The sequence below is a fragment of the Oncorhynchus gorbuscha genome, linkage group LG07 (genome assembly GCF_021184085.1).
Source record: "Oncorhynchus gorbuscha isolate QuinsamMale2020 ecotype Even-year linkage group LG07, OgorEven_v1.0, whole genome shotgun sequence".
NCBI lineage: Eukaryota > Metazoa > Chordata > Actinopteri > Salmoniformes > Salmonidae > Oncorhynchus > Oncorhynchus gorbuscha.
The window spans coordinates 24,583,430-24,597,050 of NC_060179.1; the positions used below are offsets into that span (position 1 = coordinate 24,583,430).

The window sequence follows — 13,621 nt, forward strand, 5'->3', positions numbered from 1 at the left end:
AGTGCAAGAGGCATCACTACAGTCCCTGGTTTGAATCCAGGCTGCGTCACATCCGGACGTGATTAGGAGTTAGATAGGGGGGCCCACAATTGGCCCAGCGTCGTCCAGGTTTTGCCGGGGTAGGCCGTCATTGTAAATAAGAATTTGTTCTTAACTGACTTGCCTAGTTAAATAAAGGTTACACACACACACACACACTGACAAAAAAGTTATTTTGTTGGCATTTACGCATTCCCCATTACCAGTAAAACATAAATCAAAACCTATTTCTTTCACTTACTTGCGGTTTCGTTGTTAATTTATTCAGTCGTTTCATTCTCAACCAGGATTTATATGGAACGCCGTTTTGGTCTTTGCGTGTCAAAAAATATACTATTTAACAATATTTGACGTGTCAAATAACACTATTTGACATGCCAATTAAGCTTGTTGACCAATCAGGACCTGAATGTGACTGCACATCACATAATAATTGAACGCATTCATACATTTTTACATAGTTATTACACATTCATTACACTATCACTCGTATTTCATGTCACAATGATTTATCAATATGTATGCTGTGATACTGGTAAAGTTGTCTCGCACACCTACAGTGCTGGTCATAAAAAAAAGCTAGCTAGCTCATGAATGCAAACAATGTTCTTCCCCAAAAAGATAGCAAAGCGACATCTGTTTCAGTAGCTATAGTTAGCTAGCTATCATCATCTAAAACAACTCTAATTTATAAGACAGTTCTTATTTGATTAATGGTGGTCGGACCCATCTATGTGAAGCTAGCCACAACACTGGACTTTGCGGTTAGCCTTCAAAATAAAAGTATGGCATAATTCTACTATTTGTATTCATTTGCATAACTGTCAATGACATACTTTAATTTTTAAGGCAAACCGCAAATTCCACTATTGTCCCTAATCTTTATTGTGGCTAGATTCACAGTACATAACCCGGTCCGGTCGAGCTTCACTAGCCAGATAAAGCTAGCTGGCTGCTTATAACTTTAGCTTTGGGCAAAAGGGTTAAGTAGCTGGCCAGCTATTTATTTTCATGAACTGAAGTTCAATTAAAATAGCTGAACAACAAGTGGCAACCTAGCTACTACTTACTCACAATGATTCCTAAATCATTGCTAAGAATAATGAAAATGACTGCAGTTTCTACTGATCATTGTTTTCATGCTGGTTGTGTTGGCGCTAGCTAGGTACTAAGCTAAAGCTAGCTACCCCAGAAGTTGCGGTCGAACAAATGATGCCAACGCGGTGTTGAAAACACATTCTTCGTGGCTGATGTTTGCATACTTGCAGACTTTTTTGTACAGCTTTGACAGTGCACTGTATCTTTTTTTGACACGCAATGACCCAAACGGCGTTCTGTAATATGTATGTCATGAAGCTAATAGCAGTGACGCTATTACTGTGTAACTCCGCCCGGGCAACATCTGAAAAGTAGCGCACTTGGTAGTGTGCATCGGTGCTCGGCCAGTTGGCGAAAGCCAACATCGCCTATGACAGAGAACGGTTGATTGTCAAAAGCAATGAATTCCATTATCTTGGCTTTAATGGATTTTCCCTTCGAATTGTCTCGCTGAAATGTTCTTGCTCTTGCAAATGACTGCTTGATCCACATAGCAGACATTGCGGGATAAGTTAGGAATTCTGTGTTGCACGTGTAGTGCAATATTTTACGTGGCGTCATGGCGTCATGTACCTACGTTATATAGGTATGCACGTCAGCTTTGACATCGGTTTTGGACATCGGCGTTAAACTAGACATCCAATATGTTCACCGATATATCGTGTATCCCAACTTGATATGCTTAATATCAAAAGTGGCGGGGTGTCTTGGTCGTAGAAGTGGACACTTTTATAATCTGTCAGTATATAAACCTTCACTGGGAGTCCTAATTAGGGGCTTAATTCGAAACTCTTGTTGCTCACTCATCTCCAAATGCGTCATGGAAAATTGTTAAGCAAGAATCTCAGCTCGGCTAACTGCTGTTTCGTCCAGGTGGTTTCTGACTCCATTTACCATCAGAGACTGGTTGTCAGCGTGGTTACAGGTGCGTAGCAGCACAGTACAGTATGGTGTGAGTCAGTCAAAGTGCAGGGACTTTGGCGTGTCAGAGGGGATGTGGGTTGAGCTATGACCTGTGTAACCTTCCAGTTCAAGCCCAGCTAAGTGCCTATACTCTTGGACATTTCCCATTCATCACAAAGGACACAATGATCCAGTCGATAATGGCTGTTATTTTCAGCTTTTGCCTTGTGCCCTGGCCATTTAGAGTTATGGCTGTACAGGTGTGACTCATAAACAATAACAAGGCACAGACAATTCTCTTTTTCATTCAACAAAGTCTATCATGTCAGGAAATGGGCGTTTGCTCAGCCAACCAAGGGCACAACTGAAATGAGGATTATTGGCACATATGACTACATATCCCGGTGTGATCAGTGCCATAACTGTTCTGTACGACCATACATTACCGTGATATCCCCAAAACCACTATCCAGTAGAAGCCATAAGCAATTAAAGACGGAATCAATGCCCTGAATCAAAACAGTGTGACAGCTCCATTATCCCAGAATATAGGAGCCTCTCTCTCTCTCCCTTGATCCCCTACCCCCCCCCCCCCCACCCCCCTCACCTCCCGCCCTCCCTCTGGGTTCATTTGAAGCTGATCGGGCGGGTAGAGACAGAGAGAGTAGAGAGAGAGAGTAGAGAGAGAGAGGGATCTGGGAGTGTTGCAGAGGGAGGCTAGCACAGTGCCATGGTCAATGTCATCCTACACATCAAGGGGATTGGCCACGTTTAATCTAATCAGCCACTTTTATGTGCGGACACTCATCTATTTGACACTCGCACCAGACGTCCATGAGATTCATCCGCGAAAGCTCCACAATAGGCTCTTAATTTATCCTATTACAGTAGGGGAGCAGTCAGGTTGATAACACCGGACCACAGTGGGTCACACCTTGAAGTGGAGATGCCACTACACTACAGTCTCTTAATAGGGAGACATGCTGGGCCCATATTCATGAAGCATCTCAAAGTAGAAGTGCTGATCTAGAATCAGGTCCCCCCCTGTCCATGTAATCAGACTCATTGTGATCTAAAAGGCCAAACTGATCCTAGATCAGCACTCTGAGGGGCCCTTACCCCTACTTAACTCTTCACTCCAGCCTCAGACCAAACCTTATTAACGTTATTTTAGATCTCCAAGACAGGCTCATGATGAATACCTTCCCCAATAATGTAATTAGAATAATGGGCTAATCCATTATGATTTTCCACTCGGCATGAAGTAACAAATATATTTAGGTAATGTGCCAACAACACTTTCCTCGAGTGGATATGAGGAAACAGTTGTAATATAGTGCACAGTGTGTAATCTACATAATTTAATTCAATATCATTCTTAGAAGTGCTCCAAAAGACTTTAAATATATAACACCAGAAATATTTGTATGTCTTAACTTAGTTTGGTGTGTGTTTAATGCACAAGTTATTAGGTATAATGTATGGTTAACAATGTTAAGGTCTATGCACACATATCATGCCATCAGAACAATAATAAGAAAAAGTTTCATAGACCAGCAGTTGAAAATGTGACAAAACTATTTATCAAGCGTTTGCCCTTGGGGATAGAACATATCCAAATGTATTTGTCCTATTGAAGGAAACTTCTGATTGACATCTCACATCCATATCAAAGTATTAAATAACATACAGTACATAATATCAGAAGAATCTTCAAGTATGATACATGCCTTAACATTGATCTATGCAGTGGACACAAACACCTCCTCGCTTCTCAACAATCAACAGCCCCTTCGAAAGCATATGAGCTGATTCTCATTGTGATGCTGTCGCACTGCAGTTCTGGATCCTACATAACGTTCACACCTCCATCTCTGCCTTCTCCCTGTAATCCTTCCCTGGAACTGAGCATCCCGGGCCTCCAATCATCCAAGTCCATGTTTCATTTCCTGTCCCTCCGCGATACATATAAGCCCTTTCCTCCCTGTGCATTTTATCACTGCGGACAATGTGGATCTGGGTAGAAATGCCGCTTGAGTGTCGCTGCTGTTTCTAACGGTCATAGCGGTCACAAGCAGAATGCCACATACTGCAGGGGTTCTGTCCTTCTTCATAGAAAACATATCTGGAACTCTAAAGAAAGGAGTTTTTTTGTGTTGTCCTTGAACTATGTTTGTTCTAGTGATGTTTGCCATGTTGGGACACTTGTCATGTCAGCTCCAACTATTCATACCTTGACTCAACAACATCAGTCGATCACCTATGAGTGCGCACACACACACAAACGCATGCGCAAACACAGCATGCACACACATGAATAGACCTTCAGCCGAACTTTCACCTTTCTTTTGTCTCCCATTGACTTGGTGGACGAGATCAAATGCTAGTCATTCTCTAATTGTGAGTCCAGCCACTATGCCTGATGTCTTCAAAGAACACTGGTTCTGTTCTGATCCAGTAAATTGAATTGGAGGAAGCTGCTGGCAGTGCATGCTCGACAAAGCCTCTTCTCAAGCTTATGTTTAGTCAGATGTACCTCATGCATGGAGAATTGTCTTTCTCTTTTCTCACCAAATATGGTCATAAAGCCAAGAGACATCCCACTCTGTGCTGCTCTGCAAGCCTGTTAGTCATATTCCTTCCTACAATTCACTTCTGTTTGGTGTCTTTTGACAACAACAGAAAATAACAACAACAAATTGGACACTGGTCAGGGTCATGCAACCATTGGATATTGCACTCAATAACCCTATCCAGTGATATCACCACTGAGTTCCTGCAGGGAATTCTCTTAAGGATGTTGAAGACAAGATTGTTGTTACATCCTCTAACTTGCCCAGTGGCTCCGATCCATCTCCTGTGTGAATTTCACCTCCAGGTGGTCTAACTAATCTGGCCTAACACATGGCAGTTTTACACCGGAGACATCCTCACACTCTTTGACTGTATCACACTAGTTAGTTACTGTGGCCACCACAGTGGCCCCCAAAGCCAGCCCGAGGGGCCCCTAGTGAAAGCTGTAAATGTGTGATGTTGACAAAAAGCACTGAGAGACAATTGTTATAGTACAAGATTTGCAGCAAAGTATTTGAAAGGGAAGTCCCTTCGTTAGTGCTGGTCCTTGTCATAATGATTTATAACAAGTTTTTGTTCTTAAAGCTTGCAGAGAAAGGAGATTACTCCGGAGATTCTCCATGCCATATTTGTGTTTCAGGTAGCTAGTATCATCAAAGGATTAAAGTGAAGAATTAAACACAACAAATATGAGAAAACTTGTAAAGCAAAACGGGGACCTGTATTATTAAACATATTTAACAAAGGAATTAGTTAAAATGATTAAATTAAAATCATCAATTACCTAGCACAGAAGAACCTTGTGTTGGTTCAGCTGCTGTCGGTGACAATGGACTCGATACGGCAGATGGGATGCATACAGATGGCTGTTCAAATTACTACTAACTTTCTAACACCCATTGGGACCACGCTAGCCATGAGGATAAGTATCTAATAGAACTCGGTGCTGATAGCCATTTGGTAATGTGTGCCTCGGTTTTTATTAATTTTCTAGAAGCCATTTTGCTATGACGACCTGCGATGGCCTCCCATCATTGTCTGATTGTTCCAATAATTATAATACTCCGCCAGACCCTTCAAATTACATGTTGCGTTTGTTATTTCCCAGGAGCCTTTGCATCCTTATTGTCTCACGTGTTCTGTATGTTTTTTTCTCACCCATCTCTTCATCACCCTTCCCTTCAAATGAATTGACTCCAACTAAAGTCACTAATGGTCCAATAATTGAGCCATTCCAAATGAGAAATCAGTAATGTTATTGACACACTGTAATAAGGGTGAAGTAGCAGGGAAAAAGACAAATAGATGGTAAGCAGGACCTAATCTACTGTACTACCTGTTCCCCACCATCCACATCTTGATCATGTGATGCCGAAAACCTTCCATCCATTAAAGTGGTATGTCGGTCTCTTAATGAGACCGGGGTCGATGGGAGCCTCTGCATTGTATTGACTCTGAATGTTATTATCTTGGCCAGACAGGGCACAAGGCTCTCGGGGCAGTAGTTGCGAGGGCCGGTGAAGGAGATAGTAGCCTAAGGTCCAGAGGCTTGAGTACAGCTATGGATTTTATGCTTCCTTCTGAAACAGGAAATATGTGTTCTCATTAAACATTGCAATGGTCTAAACTCATTCTCTCAGTATCATGCCAATTCCAGAATTATTCATATTACAATTCTTGGAATACAAAGACCTGCTATACCTTGATCCAAGACAGACGTTCTGTACATCTGTGACCTTCACACTTCAACTTTCAGACTCATGTTTTATTGAGACAGGTTAGAAGTAGAGACACGGGGATTAAACCCTGGTCTCCAGTAGGGAGGCATATGTGGTTGCAGCGGGTGTGTTACCACAAGACCACAGGCTTTGGACCACACTTCCTCTTTAACAGAGAAGAAAAGAGAGACTTATCTTATCTCGTTGAGAGAGGCTGTGGCACACAATGTCAATCAATGGTTTTAGGCTAGGAAGACACAACTGTTACCTTTAAGGGAAAATCTCATTTGCGTTTGCTTATAGCTACCCTTAATCCCACACCAAATAGAATTACCGGCGAACAGGATTGTAAAGATTTACTCCATAAATTGATTTGATAGCAAACAGTGGACCTGTGGATTAAGCAGATAGCGATAGATCCAGACTTGAGGAGATGAATCCCCTCTTCAACATCAGAGTAGCGGGACAGACCACCATCTTAGCCCCGTCAAACAAGGCAAAGCAGAGAGCTCAGAGCACCATCAACCACTGCACATGATAGTGTCATTGGGACTATAGCTCACAGAGCTAGAGAACGGACATTGTGATGCCACTTTGATATAGTCAATGTGCCCACCCATGAAGTGTGTTTCAATTGTTATGTTTTTCTCCTAAACTGGACGCTGTAGTCTATATGTGCATGTCTGTTCGACTTCAAATCATATTCCACATTCATTCATTTTCTCAGCTCTATGTCACGCCTTGGTCTTAGTATTTTGTGTTTTCTTTAATTATTTGTAGAGGCCAGGGTGTGACATGGGTTTATTGTGTTGTCGTATTGTTTTTTTTGTAGGCATTGGGATTGTGGCTGATTAGGGGTGTGTCTAGCATAGGCTTGGCTGCCTGAGGCGGTTCTCAATCAGAGTCAGGTGATTCTCGTTGTCTCTGATTGGGAACCATATTTAGGTAGCCTGGGTTTCACTGTGTATTTTGTGGGTGATTGTTCCTGTCTCTGTGTTAGTGTTCACCAGATAGGCTGTAATAGGTTTCGCGTTTTGTTTGTTGTTTTTGTATATTATTATTATATATTGTATATAAGTTATTTCATGTATCGTCTATTCTTTTTTAAAGAACATGAGTAACCACCACACTGCATTTTGGTCCGCTTCTCCTTCAGCTGACGAACGACGTTACAGAATCACCCACCCCACCCGGACCGAGCGGCGTGGTAACAGGCAGCGACAGCAGGAGCAGCGAAAGGAGGAATGGACATGGGAAGACGTGTTGGATGGCAAAGGTTGTTACACTTGGGAGGAGATACTGGCCGGAAGAGATCGCCTCCCATGGGAACAGGTGGAGGCACTTAGGAGAGCAGAGGCAGCCGGAGAAAGGAGCCGACGATACGAGGGAACACGGTTGGCAAGGAAGCCCGAAAAGCAGCCCCAAAAATGTATTGGGGGGAGGGCTCAGGGAGAGAGTGGCAGAGTCAGGAGACAGACCTGAGCCAACTCCCCCTGTTAATCGTGAGGATCAGCGATCAAAGGACTTCTGGACTTGGGAAGAGATATTGGACGGAAAAGGACCATGGGCACAGCCTGGAGAATATCTCCGCCCCAAGGAAGAACTGAAGGCGGTAAAGCGGAGAGGCGCTGGTATGAAGAGGCAGCACGACGAAGCGGATGGAAGCCTGAGAGTCAGCCCAAAAAAATTATTGGGGGGGCTTACAGGGAGTATGGCTATGCCAGGTAGGAGACCTGCGCAAACTCCCTGTGCTTACCGGGGGGCTAGAGAGACCGGGCAGGCACCGTGTTATGCTATGGAGCGCACAGTGTTTCCAGTGCGGGTGCATAGCACGGTGCGGTTCATACCAGCTCTTCGTATTGGCCGGGCTAGAGTGGGCATTGAGCCAGGTAAGGTTGGGCAGGCTCGGTGCTCAAGAGCTCCAATGCGCCTGCACGGTCCGGTCTATCCAGAGCCACCTCCAAACACCAGTCCGCCGGTGGAAGCTCCCCGCACCAGGCTTCCTGGGCGTGTCCTCGATCCAGTACCACCAGTTCCAGCACCACGCACCAGGCCTTCAGTGCGCCTCGCCTGTTCAGCACAGCCAGAGCCATCCTTCTCTCTAGCGCTGTCGGAGCATCCCGCCTGTTCAGCGCAGCCAGCGTTTTCCTCCTCTCCTGCGCTGTCGGAGTCTCCCGCCTGTTCAGCGCTTCCAGAGCCTTCCTCCTCTACAGCGCTGCCGGAGCCTCCTGCCTGTTCGGAGCAGCCTGAGCTGCCAGACTGCATGGAGCAGCCAGAGCTGCCAGTCTGCATGGAGCAGCCAGAGCTGTCAGCCTGCATGGAGCAGCCTGAGCTGTCAGTCTGCATGGAGCAGCCTGAGCTGTCAGTCTGCATGGAGCAGCCAGAGCTGCCAGTCTGTATGGAGCAGCCAGAGCTGTCAGTCTGCATGGAGCAGCCAGAGCTGCCAGTTTGCATGGAGCAGCCAGAGCTTCCAGTCTGCACAAAGCTGCCAGTCTGCATGGAGCAGCCAGAGCTGTCAATCTGCATGGAGCAGCCAGAGCCGCCAATCTGCATGGAGCAGCCAGAGCTGCCAGTCTACAGGGAGCAGCCAGAGCTGTCAGTCTGCATGGAGCAGCCAGAGCTGCCAGTCTGCATGGAGCAGCCAGAGCTGTCAGTCTGCATGGAGCAGCCAGAGCTGCCAGTTTGCATGGAGCAGCCAGAGCTGCCAGTCTGCACAAAGCTGCCAGTCTGCATGGAACAGCCAGAGCTGTCAATCTGCATGGAGCAGCCAGAGCTGCCAATCTGCATGGAGCAGCCAGAGCTGCCAGTCTACAGGGAGCAGCCAGAGCTGTCAGTCTGCAGGGAGCAGCCAGAGCAGCTAGATCCGCCAGTCAGCCATGATCTTCCAGATCTGCCAGTCAACCAGATTCTTCCAGATCTGCCAGTCAACCAGACTCTTCCAGATCTGCCAGTCAACCAGACTCTTCCAGATCCGCCAGCCAGCCAGGATCTGCCGGAGCCAACTACCTGCCTGAGCTTCATCTCAGTACTGGGCTTCCTCTCAGTACTGGGCTTCCTCTCAGTACTGGGCTTCCCCTCAGTCCCGGGCTTCCCCTCAGTGCCGGGCTTCCCCTCAGTCCCGGGCTGCCCTTCAGTCCCGAGCTGCCCCTCAGTTCCGAGCTGCCCCTCAGTCCCGAGCTGCCCCTCAGTCCCGAGCTTCCCCTCAGTCCCGAGCTGCCCCTCAGTCCCGAGCTGCCCCTCAGTCCCGAGCTGACCCTCAGTCCCGAGCTGACCCTCAGTCCAGTGGGGTTCTGGGTGAGGACTATTAGGCCATGGTCGGGGGCGAGGGTGGATTATCCCAGGACGCGGGGGGGAGGAACTATGACATTTATGGAGTGGGGTCCACGTCCCGAGCCGGAGCCGCCACCATGGACAGACGCCCACCCGAACCCTCCCTATGGTTTTGAGGTGCGTCCGGGAGTCCTCATCTTAGGGGGGGTTCTGTCACGCCTTGGTCTTAGTATTTTGTGTTTTCTTTAATTATTTGTAGAGGCCAGGGTGTGACATGGGTTTATTGTGTTGTCGTATTGTTTTTTTTTGTAGGCATTGGGATTGTGGCTGATTAGGGGTGTGTCTAGCATAGGCTTGGCTGCCTGAGGCAGTTCTCAATCAAGTCGATCGAGTCAGGTGATTCTCGTAATCTCTGATTGGGAACCATATTTAGGTAGCATGGGTTTCACTGTGTATTTTACGGGTGATTGTTCCTGTCTCTGTGTTAGTGTTCACCAGATAGTCTGTAATAGGTTTCGTTTGTTGTTTTTGTATATTATAAGTTATTTAATGTATCGTCTATTCTTTATTAAAGAACATGAGTAACCACCACGCTGCATTTTGGTCCGCTTCTCCTTCAGCTGACGAACGACGTTACACTCTACTGTTTTCTATGGCATCTTTTATAGTTCCCCTTTATGACTCCTTAGCGTGTTTTTGTTGAAACTCATTCCCTGCGAGAGAAAACCACTGCTTGTCATTTCAAACAGATGCCATGAAAAGAATAGGATAATATGAGCTACAAAGCCGTGGTGTGCGTCGATAGCTCCTTCAGCCAACATCTAAGAGTGATGAACCAAATGGATCAAAGCCTTGGCAATGCGGGCATGATGGGTGACAACAAAGGAGCAATAATAACTGTTTTAAAGCCATGTGGATACCCAAGAACGGGCTCTCTCTATGCATTGTGGTTTCACTGCGACGAAGATGAGCATTTATCAAAGGAAACATTCCCCTGTTTGATGTCAGCGATGACAAACTGCCAAACCCCTCTAAAATGTACCAGCCATCTGAATAGAGGGAGCATAAGAAGATGCAGACACAAAGTAACTGATCATTATCCACAAGGAGAAGCTGTCATAGGTAGCTGTCCAATGTAGCAATACATTACAAATGCCAGTCGTGTAGGGTCTCAGAAAGTACACTGTTCAGGCTTACTGTATATAATGAGTCAATTTGCAAGAACGTGTCAGTGAAGCTTTATGCTGACTCTGAGGGTCCTACAATCATAAATGACCATAAATGCACTTAACTGTGGTCATATGGCCGTATACATACTCCAGATTACATTTCCAAGTCACTTAAATAAGCCCTGGGTTCCTGGGAAATGTACATGTTGACTTAATGTTAAATACACTTGGTAAAGAAGGCTGAGATGATACAGACCAGTATTATTTTCCCACTGCATCTTATGTAAATCTGTTGTCAAAGGTTATTACAGTAAGGATAATATAGGGATTTAAAAAGTGGACAAAAACACCAAATCAGTTCCAAGTCAAATACAGGTAGACAGAATCACAGATAATACATTTCATGTAGGCTATGGGAACTATGCTATTCTTGGTAATGATAAGCCAATCATGCTAGAATTCACGGCGTTGTCTGTGCCTAATGGGCTTCGGCGAAACTGCGCAACTATGCAGGCATGTGATTACAATGTGAAGGGGCATGGCGTCATATTGTAAAGAAAGTCCTCAACATTTAAACAGGTATTTGAAGCAAGTGAAATCCATACGTACTTCTTCGTCATCATCCTCCTCCTCGCTATTGCTCGGCTCTTCTGGCGCTCTAATGAACCACCACTGAATCTCCAAGTAAACTGATGCGGTTCCACTCTGGAAGGCGCACGCCATTTCAATGTTTTGACCTTCTTTAACTGTTAGATTGGAGGGGATATCCGTAAACTTTCCTGAAAGAGAGTGAAACAGTCAGTATAATTACTGTGCGTCCATGGTCGTAGGGCTATTGAAATGGAGGCCTTTCCCTCCGCAACTATAGCCTATTTCTAACAAACTTATGATATGAAAACGTAAAAAAAATTGTGATAGTGTATGGCTTGCGTGTGTCTTATTCTTTCAACAAATGGCAATATAATTAAATTGTAGGTGATCGTAATAGTGAACGAAATCCTCGGAAATGGCGGGGCTCCACTATGCGTCTAAAATGTCACTGAGATAGGTATCACATCATTATAATAAAGGGATGCCTCCTAACATATAAATAGCATTCTCAAACATTGACATATGAAAAAAATAAGTGACTAAACATGAACAGATATTTGCCAGATTCACTCTCCAATAACTATAATCCAAATTCATGCGCACAGTGTAATGAAAATAAGACCAGTAACGTTATATAATATAGCCTATAGTGCATATATGTTGAATATATATTTAAGTGTTGACAAATGTTACACTGGTTTAATCCATGAAAACACTCTGAACATCACAATAACTCTCACTGTAGCCTACAGTTTTCCCCTGCAAGACTTACTGCGCTTAAAAAGTATTTGCAAGGGATACAGACTATCTTTACCGAGACAGTGGCAGACGTGCAAATGTATCATATTTCGTTTGATGAGATTCAAAGGTAGACAGAAACCACTGAGGGACAGATCAAGAATCTCACTGGTATGTCAACAGAGTAACTGTCAATTGTGCTCTCTGCTTTCCAACCCTGTTTCTGCATATCCGTTACTTTAAATGCATGTCGCGCTCTGTGACTCTACAAAGTAATACAAAGACATTAACTACAATAAATACTAAATCATACCTAGATGCCATTTTATAAGCAATCAACAGTTTCGTTTTGTTCATTTAGGCAACGTTAGGTGAATGCTAGGTGAGCTACTTTTTATGCATTTATTTTATAGCCAAGCATAATGGATGTTGCATTCGTTACTTGTTTCAATCGTAATAACCATTATTTCATGTCTGCACTCTGCAGATTTAATGCTGAAGTTATACGCACTCAAATGTGACCTGTAGGTTGTTTTTACCTAGAACAAGCCCGGATAGGTAAGAATTTATATACTTGTTTTATGACGATATGTTTCAATTTACCTTCAAAGGAGAATCCAAATTGGATACATAAACTGGACAGGAAAACAAATCCAATAGAGTCATGAGAGGTCCACATCATTCCAAAGGGATAATGTCACATCAGCCGAGGAAAAAACGATCTTCCAAAACTGCTCAGCAAATTAAACTGTTGCCATGCGGATATGCTTGGATACAAAATGCCGAATATGTAACATGCTGGAACTATAGCAAGGCTTCTGAAGTTCTTTATGTGCGCTGCCACGGGCTTTGCGGATAGAGACTGACGACTGCGCGCTCTGCACAAGGTGTTGTGAAGTATGTAAAAGAATAGCCTCTGTTCCCAGCTCTCGGTACGTGGCTGTTGATGCAACGTCAGTGTCCAGCTCCCCTATTGCGTGCTGATTGCGTGCCTGGTGCTCTAGCGACAAGTAGAGCTAGACTCAACGGATATGTTCGTAAGTCTACACACCTCTTTACACCTCTGTAAATCCCGTTGTTCACATTCCTTTCAAATGTAAATAAACGTAAAGATATCAAACATTATATATTGACAATTATTATCAAGTACAGCAGCAGGAGTGGCGACTATTAAACCCAGTAATAATTTTAGCATTTAAGCCCAGATTTGTGTGAGGAGAACAAAATAGCTCCACACTTTCCTCAGCAACCAAAAAATGCCAAATCATTGAAGAGACTGAGAGAGCTGTCACTCAAAGCAACATCATAACAGTATCTGATTCTGAAGTGGTATGGGGCATGAAGCATTTACGTATGGAGTGTGGGTGTGTCCATCTCACGTTTAATAGCTACTGTTTGCAGTCAGAGGAGACTCAAGCAGGCACAGATCAGACCCACTGGTACAGAGGCTATAAAACAATATTGTTGCCATTGAGGGGAGACAGCTCAGACAGGGCTTGGACCAGCAACTCTGCAAGTATC

General features: G+C 44.6%; 1 protein-coding gene across 1 annotated transcript in view; it reads right to left on the reverse strand.

The window, feature by feature from the left end:
* Window positions 1-13,326, reverse strand: part of LOC124039158 (V-set and transmembrane domain-containing protein 2A-like) — a 33,809-nt gene extending 20,483 nt beyond the window's left edge. Inside the window, exons 1-2 of the mRNA XM_046355057.1 lie at window positions 12,704-13,326; window positions 11,381-11,550 (exon numbers count right to left, since the gene is read on the reverse strand). Coding sequence (XP_046211013.1) covers window positions 11,381-11,550; window positions 12,704-12,782 — 249 coding nt within the window. The 5' untranslated portion in view covers window positions 12,783-13,326. The remainder of the gene's footprint in view (window positions 1-11,380; window positions 11,551-12,703) is intronic.
* Between the last annotated feature and the right edge of the window lie 295 nt (window positions 13,327-13,621).